The 16,305-nt window shown below is 42.9% G+C and overlaps 2 protein-coding genes and 2 non-coding genes across 6 annotated transcripts; all 4 read left to right on the top strand.

Moving 5' to 3' along the window:
* Window positions 1-1,484: 1,484 nt before the first annotated feature.
* LOC125528944 (GPI-anchored protein LLG1-like) lies at window positions 1,485-6,841 on the top strand. Of its 3 annotated transcripts, XM_048693360.1 has the most exons (4): window positions 1,486-1,696; window positions 1,803-1,862; window positions 5,811-5,870; window positions 6,257-6,841. In XM_048693360.1, exons 1-4 carry the CDS (start codon window positions 1,609-1,611, stop codon window positions 6,613-6,615), a joined length of 567 nt encoding a protein of 188 aa, XP_048549317.1. In that variant the 5' UTR covers window positions 1,486-1,608; the 3' UTR covers window positions 6,616-6,841. The 3 variants fall into 3 exon arrangements, with proteins under 3 accessions (XP_048549318.1, XP_048549317.1, XP_048549319.1); XM_048693361.1 differs by lacking the exon at window positions 5,811-5,870 and having other exon boundaries at window positions 1,485-1,696; XM_048693362.1 differs by lacking the exons at window positions 5,811-5,870; window positions 6,257-6,841 and adding an exon at window positions 2,291-2,886 and having other exon boundaries at window positions 1,492-1,696.
* TRNAK-CUU lies at window positions 3,315-3,387 on the top strand. The gene has a single exon. It is a non-coding gene; the product is annotated as a tRNA-Lys (tRNA).
* A 547-nt stretch (window positions 6,842-7,388) lies between the features above and the next one.
* TRNAK-CUU lies at window positions 7,389-7,461 on the top strand. Its single transcript has one exon. It is a non-coding gene; the product is annotated as a tRNA-Lys (tRNA).
* Window positions 7,462-8,997: 1,536 nt separating this feature from the next.
* Window positions 8,998-16,051, top strand: LOC125528945. The gene is made up of 7 exons (XM_048693363.1): window positions 8,998-9,173; window positions 9,539-9,604; window positions 14,353-15,023; window positions 15,096-15,308; window positions 15,392-15,484; window positions 15,563-15,685; window positions 15,798-16,051. Exons 2-7 carry the CDS (start codon window positions 9,598-9,600, stop codon window positions 15,822-15,824), a joined length of 1,134 nt encoding a protein of 377 aa, XP_048549320.1. The 5' UTR covers window positions 8,998-9,173; window positions 9,539-9,597; the 3' UTR covers window positions 15,825-16,051.
* The last annotated feature ends 254 nt before the right edge of the window (window positions 16,052-16,305 follow it).

The following is a 16,305-nucleotide window of genomic DNA, read 5'->3' as shown; positions in this document are numbered from 1 at the left end:
GGACCCGGCTAGTGGGATTTCGCTACCATGCTTGCCTCGTCTGGAACCAACGGAGGTGATGCTGGAATTCTATATGTGACTTGCTACTACCGGAGACTTGGTATACTGATTTTGAAGGCTCTTGGTGTGGCGACTAGTGGCGGGCGATGGCATGCAACCAGCGGAAGCGATACTGGAACCACCACGTACCAGTGTTGCGACCGGCGGCGAAGCTGCAACCATCAATAGAAAAAGCTTCAAGCGGCAATAGACAAAGCTTCAACCGACCATTGCACAACGGGAAAAGTTGCAACCATCGACCGAAAAAGGCTTCAACTAGCGAGAGAAAAAGTTTCAAACGATGATACAGAAAGCTTCAACCGGCCACTTAGCAACCAACAAAGTTGCACACATCGACAGAAAAAACTTCAACAATGACAGAGAAAGCTTCAACCGTCGCGGTGAGCCAATGATGCACACGATGGTATTGCACCTGCGTGATACCATTAACTAGATGGAATAAGTTAGAAAAAAATACAAATGATAAATATCTATAATAAAAGTGAAAGTTGCTTCAACGTTTTTTGGAGTCAAGATCTCTGCACTTACCTTTTGCACCTCGATCTTTCAACTTGTCACAAATGAATTTATTTTGCACAAAAAAATCACAAACTAGACTATGAATGCATACGAAAAACTACGATGACAAACGGTGGCTTCAGTGGAGAGAGATGCAAGTGAGGGAGACGAGAAGGAAAAATAAAAACAAAACAAAATGGCTGGCTGACAAGTGTGGCCCATTTTGTTAGGTTGAATATTTGGGATGACTTTATTGGTGATCTCCTACACGAGTACACTCGTGAAGCTCAATTAATTTATTGGGAGAGTCCTTAAGTTATAGGCACTTATAGAAAAGCTGTTTTTTTTTAATCTGGCGGAGATGCTCAACCCACTAGTATTTCCACTTGCTTTATTTTTTCGTACACTCTCGTTATTTATTTTGTTACAATTAAATCATGGAAGTTTATATTGAGCACTATAGTGTTATTCCTTTTACATAATTTCTCGCAAAAAAATAACTTTTACATGACACTAAAGCGTTTGTTTTCTAAAGAGAGTGACAGGGGAAAGCTTCGTAACCTTTCTCTTTTTTTTTTTGAAAAAACTCAGACTTTATTCATTTGTAATAAGTAGTACATTGTTTGTGAGGATCATTACAATTTTATTTAAAGGCTCCTCAAACCAATTAGAAGTCAAAGAAAATCTAGCTAATCTAGCAAGCTTATAAGCTACTTTATTTGCTTCCCTATTACAGTATTCAAATTTAGCAATGACGAAATCACAAGCATAATGAAAATAGGGGAAAGCTTCGCAACCTTTCTATTGACCGTATAGGCCGCGGCAGGAAAGAATTAGACTCGACCTCACATACTGCGCTGTCATGCGGTCGTCGTCGCCTTCGAAGTGCCACACACTAGACCAGAGGTTCCCGTATCCGCACCACACACTAGTCCACAATAAAACAGTGTGCCAAGCCACATCTTCGCGTCCAGGGCAGCCTGCGCAAGTTGACCGTGGACCCGTGGTGCTCGCCCAAGAACGGAACCGCCCGCTGAAGAGGCTCCAGCGATGGCGCTGACCCGGCTGTTCATCTCCCTCTTCCCGGTCGCCGTCCTGGCCGGACTCGCCTCCGCCTCCGCGTCGCCCTTCCTCCCTGGTCAGTGCGTGTTCGGGTGCTCCCAAGTCCCAACAACTGCGCACTAGTATTTTGCTTCTTGGAGCGAACTGTGATGGTTTGTTCTGTTTTCTTGGTGCTTGAGCAGACAGCGCATTTCAGGGCAGCACCGGATCTACGGGGAGGAGCTTGCTGCAGGCCAAGAATGGTACGTGGTTTACTTTCTTCCTCTTGCTAAGTTTTGGTCTGGTTTTAGTGATACAGAACTACAGAAGATCTTGGAAGAGATACTCTGTCTGTGTTAACTTACTTGGTGCGGATTTGATGGTGCAGATACTGAACCCACATGCTTGTTAACTGAATATAGCTCCCTTAATTGTGCTCGTATGCGCTTAGAGTTGAGAGGCTACTGTAGAGTTTCTGGAGTTGTAAAAACAGAGTTTGACCGGAAACTACCAACTATCCTAATAAAAGTTGGGACTCTAGAATTCAAATTCCCGTACATTACTTGAAACCAAGATTTCCGTCCTTACATAGAAAAAACAAGACATAGTACTCCTCAGTTCTCACCATGTTCAGGACTTCCCAGTACCTTCATCTGATGCGCTTCCAAATTTTTTTGTCCATGCTTATCAGACTGCCCTATAGGCTTCGAGACCCAGAACTACACCATCCTCACAAACAAGTGCAAAGGGCCACATTACCCTCCTACTGAATGTTGTGATGCTTTCAAGGAATTTGCATGCCCATTTGCCGCGTATATCAACAACCTGAGCACTAACTGTGCAGACACGATGTTCACCTACATTGACTTCCGTGGCTACCCAAAAGGCATGTTCGCCGACGAGTGCCTAAAAGGAAAGGAAGGGGTTTCTTGTGAAGGCATCCCAGCGGTAGACACCGGCGTGCCCAGTGGCGGGCGACAAGTTCAAGGGATTTCACGTCCTTTGGTTGTGCTCTTGTGTGGACTAGGAGCATTGTTGTTCCCTTGAGTGGCGATACCTTGGACTTCTCCAAAGATAGCGTGTTGTCAGTTATAAGTTGTAAGGCTTAGGATTCATTTGCTTCTCCTTGGCACTCTCTTCCATTGCTATAATGTGTCCATTTGTTACAGAACTACATGACATTTTAAGATTCAACATTATATGGATGATCACATCCTGCTATTGGGAGAGTGCACACCCAAATTGTAAATCACGGAATCAAATATCAATTAATTATTTTCCAGTCTAGCTGATAAATTGTGTGTTCATTTGTTACTGCATTGCCATGTTCATGTATTTATATGTATATGTATGGTGCCTTTTGGATATGTTTTTCCAGGCAGTACTGCAACCGAGGTGGCGTTTTAGAGCATCTTCAGCCGTGCCCTTCAGTCCTTCACACATAAGCACATCATGTTCAGAACATTGGCCGAAGAATCTCTGCACCTTGCTCATAGCAGCCACCGCCTGCCCTCCGATGCCGTAGACGTGCCCATCATGCTAATCAGTCAATCACCCAATCGCATGCAGGGAACTAGCTTAATTTCCTGTGGAACTTTTCGGCCGTCTCCTCAAAAAGCTTGCCTACGGTAAGCTTACGCGCATGTACTACTTTATGTTCACATCACTTGAGAAAACCCAGTCGAGGAAAGCAAATTTAGAAACTTTAACAAATTGCCCGTCTAGCTCAGTCGGTAGAGCGCAAGGCTCTTAACCTTGTGGTCTTGGGTTCGAGCCCCAAGGTGGGCGTCTAATTTTTATTTTTTTGCACTTGTTGGCCTTAACAAAAGCTCATTTTTGCGTTCATTTTAACTTCGTCATTTTTGGTGTTGCATTTATTTCCTGATTTACCGTGCATTTCTTCCATAAATAATCAACCCATAAATTTTGAATATCTAGGCATGTTACATTCACGTAGGTTATTCGCCAACTGAAAATCAAATTGTTATTTTGCTATTCTAAAAAAACAAAAAAATTGTTATTTTGCTACCTATTTTAGTTACCTCTTGTATTCTCATGTATAAGCCTTATATTTTTTTTATTAATTTGGATTTCTATTTTTTTGCAAAGAACATTTTGACATTAATGTTGATTTTTATTTCTTCTTTTTTGTGTTGCATTTATTTCTTGATTTATTTAGGCATTTTTAGATGAATTAGTTTAGGTCCGTCCATTTCTTACATGTCTAAATAACCCATAAGTGTTGATCAACATCTTGGCGTGTTACACTCACATATGTCATTCGTCGGTTGAAAATCAAAATGTTATTTTGCTTCCTATTTATTTATGGGTTATAATTCTCATGTATAAGTATTCTATTTTTATTAATTTGACTTTGATTTTGGCTTCCTACTTTACTTTTTGGTGTTTGCAAAGCCCATTTTGACATTAATGTTCCGCATAGGTTGGTCGAGCGAAACATTTACATGATGTAGGCCTTGTGTTGAAACATAGGTTTCCTTTGCCTGTGCTTGGCATCACCAAGCGCAGCTTTGTAGCGGTCGGCACCGCCTTTGCCTCACTGCACATGTGTTGCTACCGCTGCTGCTTCCGCCTGCTGTGTGGGCATCGTGCCCGGCCCTCGCAAGGCTCCCAGCAGGCCAGCATCGTGGCCTATGCTCCGTGCTCCTTGTGGCCAGCATCGATATGGAAGCCAATGTTGTGCTCCAACTATGGTCCGTCTTCACAAGGCAACACCCTGAGCCACCTAGCCGAAGAGAAAGGGGGTGGGAAAAGCATGCATGAGGCGATGAGCCGGGCGAGAGTCATGGCATGTGCCCCTTTTTTGATAAAGGAGGTATATTAATACCAAGATGATATCAATTACATCCGGCCTCTGCAACAACATAATATCTAAAGAGACATTAAGAATGCACACAGCCGAAAGATTATAAGAAGAAAAAAGAAAACAAAGTCCCCGCCGTAGCAATTAGAGGCTCACAGCGCCAAGAGCAGTGGTGACGCCACCTAAACTTCGAAAAGGAATGAAGTTGTTGGCAATATCCAAGGCTAGTGGCACCCCCTGTTCACCTTGGATCCGATTGGGCTAGTTCGGTGCAGCGATATCCAAGATGTTGATGGGGGGATCATGTCATTCGTATTTTGATGATTCCAGGGTGCTCTCGCAGTGGATCAGGTGAAGCATACGTGTTGAACGATTGCCATTTTGTAGCAGTGGTGAATGGGGTTGACAACAATGGCATGTGCCCTGTGGAAGGTGCAAATGTGGTTTCCTATCTTTTTCCATCTAAACAAGGTATTGTATAGACTCATCATAACAACAAAACTCACAAAAGTTGGTTTTACTAAAAAATATATCTCAAAAAACCAGTTTTCCAAGATCTCATGCCTAATACTTCAAATTTAAACAACCACGAGCTAGGCTCATGTTGTACGACAATTGCACCTTTGTATCACTTTTCTATCTTTGTATGACTTCAACCAGTCGTACAAAGGTTCGAAGTCTCCAGCTGGACAAAACCAAACAATCTTAATGGAGCAATAGCACGCTGAGGTAAACTTGTTCAGAAATTGAAGCCGCAAAACCTATAAAAAAATTCAAAAGAAGGATTATCCCCGGCCTCTGCATCATGTGATGCATACAACCAATCTTTATTACATTATTCAACAAGATCTTACAAAATAAATACATAGATCAATCTAAAGCCACATTCCTGGCAGAAACTATCGCCCTACTTATAAGATTGATGATGTGCCATAAAAATTTACGCCACCAAAATGCAGAGTATGGGCGGGCAAAATTGCTCCGTGAGATCATGTTGTGTGGTCGTGTGGAAAGAATTAGACTCGACATAACGTATTGCGCTGTCAAGTCATGGAGGTCGTCGTCGCCTTTGAAGTGCTAGCGGAGACCGTAGGTCTCCATTTCCGCACCACCACTCCACTATCGAACAGAGTGCCAACCCATCTTCGTGGTGCTCGCCCAGAAACCACCCGCTGAAACAGCTCCAGCAGCTTGCAAGCGATGGCGCTGACCCGTGGGTTCATCTTCCTCTTCCCCGCCGCCGTCCTGGCCGGACTCGCCTCCGCCTCCGCGTCGCCCTTCCTGTCTGGTCCGTGCGTGATCCGATGCTCCCAACTACTGCGCACTAGTATTTGCTTCTGGGAGCGAGCTGTGATGGGTTTGTTTTGTTTCCTTGGTGCTTGAGCAGATAACGTATTCCAGGCCAGCACCGGATCTACAGGGAGGAGTTTGCTACAGACCAATAATGGTACGTAGTTTCCTTTCTTCCTCTTGCCAAGTTGAATCCCATGACAGTTTCTAGACTCTGAAGATACTGAATCCACATGCTTGTTAACTGAATATAACTCTCTTGATTGTGGTCATATGCGCTTAGGATTGAAGAGGCTGACGTGGAGTTTCTCTAGACTTATAAAAACAGAGTTTGACTGTAGACTACCAATGGAAATTATCAACTATCCTATTAAAAGTTGGAACTCTAGAATTCAAATTCCCATATACATTACCTGAAAGTTGAAACCAAGATTTCGGTCCTTGCATAGAAAAAAGGAGACATAGTACTACATCTCACCATGTTCAGGACTTACAGTACCTTCATCTGATATGCTTCCGTTAATTCTTGTCCATGCTGATCAGGCTGCCCTATGAGCTTTGAGTCCCAGGACTACACAATCATCACAAGCAGGTGCAAAGCACCACAGTATCCTCCTAAAGAATGCTGTGATGCTTTCAAGGAATTTGCATGCCCATTTGCCCTCTACATCAACAATCAAAGCACTAACTGTGCAGACGCTATGTTTTCCTACATCAACTTCCATGGCTCGTACCCAGCAGGCCTATTCGGCGCTGAGTGCGTCAAAGGGAAAGAAGGGGTTTCCTGCGAAGGCGTCCCAGGGAAAGGCACCGGCGTGGCAAGTGGCGGGCGGCGAGCTCAAGGGAGTTCCCGTTCTTTGGTTCCTATCTTGTGTGGACTAGAAGCACTGTTGTTCCATTGAGTGGTGATACCTTGCACTTCTCCAAAGATGGCATGTTGTCAGCTGCAAGTTGTAAGTAGTAAGACTTAGAATCAGTTTGGTTCTCCTTGGCGCTCTCTTAATGTGGTGACTGGACATTTGGCTTTACTATGAGATATCTCTTCAGAAACCACTTGATATACTTGACTAATAACCCCTCTTATAAATGTACTTGGTTACTACTATGCCAAATATTATATTGATATCATGTGGCCATTTGTGGCAGAACTACATGACATCCTGAGATTCAACATTATATGATCACACCCTGCTACTGGCAGAGTGAAGAGCCAAATTATAAATCAGGGGACTAGGAGTAATTATTTTCCGGCCTAACTGATAATCGGGCGTTCATTTGCTAATGCACTGCCATGTTCATTATATATGTAGTGCCATTTGGATATATTTTTCCAGGTAGTAATGCAATCGAGATGGCGTCTTAGAACATTTTCAGTCGTGCCCTTCACACAAAAGCACATCATTTTCAGAACATTGGCCCGAAGAATCTATGCACCTTGCTCAAAGCAGCCACCGCCTGCTGTCCGGCGCCGTAGACGTGTCCAACATAGCAAAATAGGAACAATCAGTCAATCACCCAATCGCATGCAGGGAACTAGCTTAATTTCCTGTGGAACTTTTCGGCCGTCTCCTCAAAAATCTTGCCTACGGTAAGCTTACGCGCATGTACTACTTTATGTTCACATCACTTGAGAAAACCCAGTCGAGGAAAGCGAATTTAGAAACTTTAACAAATTGCCCGTCTAGCTCAGTCGGTAGAGCGCAAGGCTCTTAACCTTGTGGTCTTGGGTTCGAGCCCCAAGGTGGGTGATGTTTGATTTTTTTTTGAACTTATTGGCGTTAGCAAAGGCCCATTTTCACATTCATGTTCATTTTGACTTCTTCTTTTCTGTGTATTTCCCGATTTACCATTTTAACTTGTTCATTTTTGCGTTTCATTTATTTCCTGATTTACCATGCATTTCTTTCATATCTAAACATAAACAACCCATAAATTCTGAACATCTAGGGATGTTACATTCACATAGGTCATTCGCCAACTAAAAAATCAAATTGTTATTTTGCTACATATTTTAGTTATCTGTTGTAATTCTCATGCATAAATCTTATATTCTTATTAATTTGGATTTCTATTTTTTTGCAAAGTCCGTTTTGACATTAATGTTGATTTTTATTTCTTCTATTTGCTTTGCTTTTGTTTGTTGATTTAAGGCATTTTTAGATGAATTATTTTAGGTCTGTTCATTTCTTACATGTCTAAATAACCCATAAGTGTTGAACATCTAGGCATATTACATTCACATATGTAATTGTCGGTTGAAAATCAAATTATTAATTTGCTACCTATTTTAGTTATGGTTTGCAATTCTCATGTATAAAAATTCTACTTCTATTAATTTGGCTTTGGCGTCTTATTTATTTTTTGGTGTTTGTAAAGCCCATTTTGACATTAATGTTTTATAATATTTTCTGCTATTGTATATATTGTCCACGCATCTTGGGTTTATGTATGCACTTTCCTAGGGAAGGAGCGTTTTGGCTCCCGGCAACATTTGCTCCTGGATGAATAGTACTGCAGAAAAGTGGTAAAATGTTTTTAAAAAATTCTGATTTTTTCGTGAATGTTCGTGAGTGTTTCATCTGTGAAAAAAAGACTAATTTGGGGTGACATTTTGTGGTAACATTTGGTGCTCGAATTTTTTTTTTCACAGCCCAAAATGTTTAACCTTTTTGCCTACAACTTTGCAGGTAGCATCTGGATGTGACTATAAATACATAAAAAAAATTGTTGGGATTATTTTGACATTTCAAAAATTATTTTTCACGCGCAGGAGCACATGCTCCCGGGAGCCAAATTGGATTTCCACTTTTCTTAGACTAATTAGTTATTTAAAAAAATCATTTCTAATATCTATTTTTAGACTTTTTATAAACCCATGTGTTTGGCGCGGCTAGATTTTTTACGATATTCATTTGTTCATATGCCACTTTGTCTTATGATATAGTGATTTTTATGTGTCTGACGTTGTCAGGCATTAAAGGCTTGTATTGTCCAAATATACAGCTAGTCAAAAATTCCCATGTAAAAGCATTGTGATGTATTTTAAATATACAGCTAGTCGAGCGCAACTGTTGCCGGGTCTCGTGTGTTTTCTGCTTGCTGAGACGTACGCACCGGGTTTTCGGTTCTGTAGTGAAATCTATCTGTGTGCAGGACGCAACTGTTCGACAGGAGTTTTTTTTTGCTTGCTGAAAAGAGTCTGAAACCCACGACGTTTCCGCGCTTCTGAAGTCAAATCTACTACTATGTGTGCAGGGGCACTCTGAAGAACGCGTTGAACTCGGGGTCGCTGCCGCCGAATGTGTGGCCGGACAGGGCCGGCACCATGGGGAGCGCGTAGGGGAAGTCCGGCGGCAAGCGGTCGGCGTACCACACCCGACCGGTCCGGGTGTTCCTCGACATCCACTTCATCAACAAGCTGGAGAGGTTCGTCTTCGTCTTCGTCTCGTTTCATCATCAGGTATTCAGGTTCTTGATCGGTTTCAGATTCATGAGATACCCACACGAACAAATCTGCGAGATTTATTGCTTCGAATCCATGTACACACTTTGTTGCTGGATCTATTACGAGGTTTGCACTGATCTGAACTGCAACCAGCGATGTGTTCCCACTTCCCTAGGCCCTGAGGTCTGCTGGCACCTGCCGCCATTGGGAGTGGCGGCAGGGCATAGGCCGTCAGCTGCGCTTTAAAGGGACATGATCTCTTCTTCCCCTCTTGTCCGCTGCGCCTCTCTCTTCTCCCTCCTCCCTCCCTTCCTCTCCCTCTCCCCCTCCGGGAGAAGAACAGTACTTTGCAGTTTTTGAGCTCGATTTTTGGTATTCAGAGGCCGATTCAGGAGTTGCCGCAGTTGAAGAAAAGATAGATCAAGACGAGAGCTACAATATGCCTGGTATTTTTTCTGCATCCATGCTATCTGTCGTGATTTCAATTAAATGTTCTACTACAGTACTACTACTGTTTTAGGAAGTAGATTGCTGCTTTGGAGACATTTTGCAGCATTTGGAGTTGGATTTTTTGTTTGAGGTAATTGAAGAAGTTGTAGATCAAGTCAAGACCTATGAAACGCACCGTTTTTTTTTTTTGCATTCATGATGTAGTTCAGTTGTTTCATCAACTTGTAATTACATACGTAATGTCGTATGACTCGTATCAGCTTTTAAGTAGTGTTTTCCACTTTTCCCTAGAAGTTTTGGACTAGAGATAAAGTTGGAATCTTGACATGAAGTAGTTGAAGATATTATAGATCAGCGTTGCCTCTTTCAAATGCGTTTTTTTTTCCCGCATGTGAGATGTTGTTTAGTGTTTTGGTTAGGAATAATTAACTAATTATGTGTTGTTTAGGGATCGCTGTTTATTTGACTTGTTAAGGGTTAGAGACACTGTTATCTTGTATGTCATGTGTTGTAGTAATTTAACGGAAATGTTAACGCCCACACGTGTGGGCGTTTGCATCTCGCCCACACGCGTGGATCCGTGTCCGTTTGTGAGCTCACGAATCTTAGCATATTTCTAGTGCCACGTAGGACTGGTTTGGTGTGTGGGCGTTCAGCCGGTCGCCCACACGGCCGTTTCACCACACAGGAGGGGCTGGTGTGTGGGCGTTCAGCAGTTCGCCCACACGCCACTTTGCACGCACACAGTAAGGGCTAGTGTGTGGGCATTTGTCATCTCGCCCACACGTTCGTCTCCTTTCCCACACCCAAGCTGCTAGTTGCCATGTGTTTTGCAGTGCACATGGCAACTGCCCCTAGTATCCTTTATAAGCAGGTGACAACTCTCTTTTTTTACCCGAGTTTGCCATGTGTTTTGCAGGGTACACGGCAACTGCCTAGTGTGCACGTAAGCAGATGGCAACTCTCTTTTACCGAGTTGCCATATGTTTTTGCATGATACATGGCAATTGCCCTAACGTGCATGTACATGGCAACTGTCCTAACGTGCACGTAAGCAGATGTCAACTCTTCCTTTTTACATGGCAACTGCCCTAGCATGCTTGTGAGCACATGGCAACTCTCTCAACTGCCTAGTGTTAGCATGTGGCAACTCCTAAAGTTATGAAATCATGGCAACTACATTAGATCAGACCATACATGGCAACTGCAGTTGAGCAACCATGGCAACTGCAGTTGTCCGACATGGCAACCGTAGTTCAGCGACATGGCAACTACAGTTAAACGAACATGGACGAGGGTCTGGACCATGGCAACTGCGGGCGCGCGGTGACCGTCACGCGTGGCGTGCGGGACCAGGAGGTACGAGGCCTGACATACGGGCGTGTGAGCGTTATCAACTTCGCCCACACGCACGCGTGTGAAAGGGATCGGGAGGGGAAAAAAGAGGCGTGTGGGCGCTGGTTGTTTTGCCCACACATAGGTGTGTGGGCTGTTCCTCTTATACACCACACAAAATGTGTGGGCGGACTCCCTAACGCCCACACGTGTGGCACTTATCGGCGTCCTAATTTAATCATGGGAGTGTCTATTTGACGTTTGACTGAAATTCAATTGGACATCAGTCAAGTTTTTCAACCAATAATAGAACGACACTTGTATGTATTTGTGTGTCCCTTTTTTAGTGTATCTTTGCTGTATGTACGTCAACGCTAAAAGGTCAATCCTAATCAGGTTGGAACTGGACCATCAACGTACACTTTGATCCACAGCATACTGATCCATCGCCGTACCCTCTGTAGGTTTGGCATAAATGTACGGTCCACTTACAGCCATTTGGGAGAAAATTACAGTGATAGTTAGACTGTCATTTTTTTTTGCCGTAGATTGTTAACTGGTTACTTGCAGTCTACTTATAGTGATATCTTAAGAGTTAAAGTCTAGATACACAAAACTTAGTCAAATTAGCACTAGAACTTCTAAAATTACAGTATATTTATGCATAACTTACACTCATACCGTGTGATTATTACAGTGATATTATGACTGGAACTTGTCGAGTCTCAAAGACACCCGTTTGCAGCCCCGAGTCATGAGTTGGTATGTATGTACGTGGGTTGGGCTGGACCCATTTGCACTCATGTCAAGCAGGTGAAAAACCTTGAAATTACAGTAAGGAAACCTTGGAAGTATAGTACCTCGTGTCCTCTACGGATTATAGAGACACAGCTGAACCAACATACAGATTGCCTATTATACATATGACTACACACTGAATCAACATACACACTGCCCTATCCATAGTGTGAAAAAAGCAGTTCAACATCTCTCTGATGCAAAAAAGACTTCTTCTGCATCATTGTTAATTTGCAGTCTGAAAAGAAAAGGATCAAACAAGAAATTGGAATCGATTCTGAATTTCCATCATTGCTAATCTGCAAGTGAAATGCAGAATGCTCATTAAAAGCTGGATCAAGGAAAGCAAAGGCTCTTCCGTTCAAACAAACCAAGAAAGAAAACCAATGCTTTCGGATGGTTACAGGGAAGCACAACTGCAACAAGATAATATGAAGAAAAATGTATATATAAGAAATGAGAAATAAAAAAGAAATGGCAAAGATAAACACCAAACAAGAAGGCAGAAATTAAAGTACTTACATGGAGGAAATGAGAAATAAAAAAGAAAGGGCAAAGACAAACACCAACAAAGAACCACGGAGTTAGAAATCCTTCAATTCCAATTGGGGCAAAGACAAACACCAAAACCGCAACTACTAAGTGGGGGAGAACCATGGAAGATCATACAAGAGACGATCCACAGGTCGGAAATCCTTCAATTCCAACGTCTTTGCTCATGCATAGTGATTTTCTTTGAGATCTAGAACCTGTAAACTCACAAGAAAGAAAAGCAGAGAGCACAAATTCTTTCCATTTGACATAGTGTATTGCACATAGCACTAGTTAAAATCAAAGAAACTGATCAGTTTTGTTTCAAAGCACCAGGGCAAAGGAAAAAGAAAAGCAGAGAGCACAAATTCTTTCCATTTGACATAGTGTATTGCACATAGCACTAGTTAAAATCAAAGAAACTGATCAGTTTTGTTTCAAAGCACCAGGGCAAAGGAAACTAAAATTTACAGTGGCAAAAAAAATACTGAAATTACTATTATCAATTTGCTGAAATTACCGGACAAGCACCTGTGCAGAACAAAGTTTTTGATACAAAGGTAGATTCAGTATATATTGACAGCGTGAATAGATGCAATACCCAACAAAAACACTAAGCTTTACAGTCTAATTACCACTGTAATTTTACTGAAATTACACTGTAATTGCACTGACTGTAAATACAGTAAATATTCTAGTAAAAATGCACTGTGATTACGAATAGAAATTACACTGTAACAACATTGTAAATTATAGAGAAATTGCACTGTAATTACAGTAACATAGTAGTGGGATTTACAGTGTACTTACCCTGAAAATTACACTGTAATTACATTGCGATTACAAGTACACTGTAACAACACTATGATTACAATACGATTACTCTGTAATTTCAGAGGAAATTACACTATAATTAAAATGAGATTACAATTTTGAAGCTGTTGTAAACTTAGATGCAACAATACCCAAAACATAGGAAAAAAAGGTTAGAAAACAGATACAAATACTACCCAACAAAGACAAACCACAAAGAAAAAGGTTCTAAAATGCTTGCAGACCCAACATAGGGGAAAGGGAGAAGTGTAATTAACCTGAAAATATACTGAAAATAGAACTATAATAACCTGAAATTACATTCTAATTGCAGTGACTGTAAACTAAAAATCACAGAAGTTACAACAAAAATTGCAATGTGGTTAACTCTGGAAATTACAGTGTCACTACTCTGTGATTTCGGAGGAAATTACACTGAAATTAAAATGAAATTACAGTTATGAAGTTGCTGTAACTTAGATGCAGCTACTACCTAAGAACGCACACCACTGCATCTAACAGCAGAAAACGCCAGCAGAATCAAACGCCCAGGCTAGCAGAAAGAAAATCAACAGGGGAATCGGATCCACCGCTACATCCATGCTCCTACCATTGTAACTGCAAAAGATTCGCCAGGAAAATCCACCTATGCGACTACACATACACCTACATCTACATCAAACACAAGGGGAATCGAACCAAACCACAAGATCTAAACGAAATTCAATGGGGAAAGGGAGAAGACCAGGATAACCAATTGAAACCACACGGCACTGGAGCGGAAATCAAGCTGAAGAGAAAGAGGAGGAGATCGGGATCACCATGGATGACGAGGAAATCGCCAAGAATCGGCTCCCTTTCTCAGCTTTAACTCTCGCCAAGAAATGCGAAAGGATAGGAATAAAAAAAAGACAAACAGAGAGCCAGGGCCCAAGTGATGTGATGTAACGGGCTGGCTGGGAAACGAAAGCGCACCTGGTTACACACAGAAAAAAAAACGCCCGAAAAAGCCAGCTCCCAGCGCGGATCTCAGCACGAGATCAAACGGCCAAAAATTTGAATGAAAACCAATTGTAAATCACTCGACTGTAAATTAGCAAAACCGTTAATCATTTAAGCAAATGTTAGCAAGTAGAGTAATAGTGTTTTTTTGTGCAAACTGTTCTGTTTAGATTTTACTATTTTCCAATTAGATCAATGATTTGGGTTGTTAAGGAGTTAGCCTATTTTCTTCTGACTTTGTATGCATAAATATGGTGCTGGGTAGGTACAATGGAAAATTTGCTAATGTTTTATGGTGACATCATACGCGAGGGCCCTTATGGGCTTGATGTCTCGAGGTGCACAAGCAAGAGAGTTTTTGTGAAAGACATGGTCAACAGTGGGTTCATGGACGTTAAAAGATGCATCCAAGCCGAGTTTGGTCCTGAGACGGTTGGAAAGAATATGATTGTCGAAGCTTGCGTCGTCGTAGGTAGGGTTGATGGGACCCCTGCCCGTTGGGGCTTGAGGCAGGTGAGAGGCGACCTATCTTGGGGTAGTTACATGAGGTTTGCAACCACACCTGGTAACTCTATGTATGGACGGCCAATGGTGTATGTGCGGTTTGTTCATGCTGGTGTGCTCCGGTTAACTACCACGGGAGGCGCTCACACCCAATCAGTGGCGCCGATGGGGGGCAACCATGTCCGTGAAGAAGGTGTGGTTGTTCCAACCGTGAATCCCGGACCATATCCGTCGGTAGTCGTTGACCTCAACGAATCCGTGGAGGTACTGTCAGACGAGCTAGATCATGGCGATTATGCCAGTGGATCATCAGATGATAGCGACGACGACGAAGGAGGTGATCCTTCTCAGCCTCTTGCCATTCAGCAGAGGGCCGTGGTGCCCTCAACGGAGAGATGGACGGATAGTGACATAGCCCGTCATGATGCCATGGTACTAGCATTTCTGATCATCTTGCAATTTTCACCAATAATTCGTTGACACAACAATGTCGGCTTCACGCAGATTAGAGACATGCAGGGGCTCCTTGAGATTGTGTTGGAAGGCCTTCGGATGGTACCCCCTCTCCCACATAGCGAAAAGGCAATATTAATACGAATTTATCAACGTGTCAAGGAGTTTATTGAGCTCTGCAGTGGCGCTCGAATTAATGGCATTGTATGGTCGGCACTACCAGGCAGGGCGCGTCCAAGCCTCACCACTTCAATGGATCATGAGGTATATTTGCAAATTCATCGTATCTAACACTTGGTACTATGCGTGTGTGTGTGTGTAATATGTTCTGCTGTGAACCGTGACAGACCGGGACGCGCCAGGACTCAGTGCTATTGCGTATGCCAGCCAGCACTCCCTTGCAGCGCTCTCAGTTCAGCGGTTCACAGCCAGAACGTCAGGTGAAGCTCATACTAATTTACTTACATTCACAGTGATTACATGTCCGATCGATTCAGTAACGATTGAATTGGATACAGTTCTTCGGCTCCGGAGCGATGGAGGTAGATAATCCATCCCCCGAGACCAGCCCTGGTAGAGGACCTACAGGGCAATTCTCGTACGATCAAGGCGAGGGTTCTGACGGCGAAGAATCCACAGATGTACGAACTAAAATCGAAAGAAACACAGCCATTCAACAATTTTCACACTATTTCACAGTACTACTAATTGTTAGCTTCCTATTCATACACATTCTACTCCTGAAATTTGCAGGAAGAAGAGTGTGATGGCCGTGATTAACCGGATCTTCTTCACACGGCGGACGTTCAGCGGGAGATGGGCGAGGGTATGCTCTTCACAGCAGCACGAGCAGCCCCGAGGATCTCCTACTAGTACCCTGGAACTTCGCAGGGCCGTGTGGCTCCTTGATCCGTGGACAATGTAACGAGCACTACGACATATTTCAGAGCTTGTTAAGCTACCAAGTACCTTCGATTTCCACTCCGTAATCGTTTTTACGTCCGATTTCTCGAGATCTCCCCAGATAAATCGCCTCTCTTGTAGTCCTTTGATCACGACAGATTTATCCGTACTGTTGCTCGTCCACGTCTGCGTCAGGTTTACCATGCGATGGCATGCACCTGATGGTGGCTTACAATTGGGCAGCACGCATTGCAGGCAGTAGACGCATGCGCATTGTCTCGGCGAAAGCGATAATGTGTGTCCGTCCTTTTCCACCCACGTTCATTTTGCATGCATGTTCCAGATCCGTTCTGATACA

This window comes from Triticum urartu, unplaced genomic scaffold, assembly GCF_003073215.2.
Source record: "Triticum urartu cultivar G1812 unplaced genomic scaffold, Tu2.1 TuUngrouped_contig_5232, whole genome shotgun sequence".
Lineage (NCBI taxonomy): Eukaryota > Viridiplantae > Streptophyta > Magnoliopsida > Poales > Poaceae > Triticum > Triticum urartu.
This window is presented reverse-complemented; position numbering and strand designations above follow the sequence as displayed.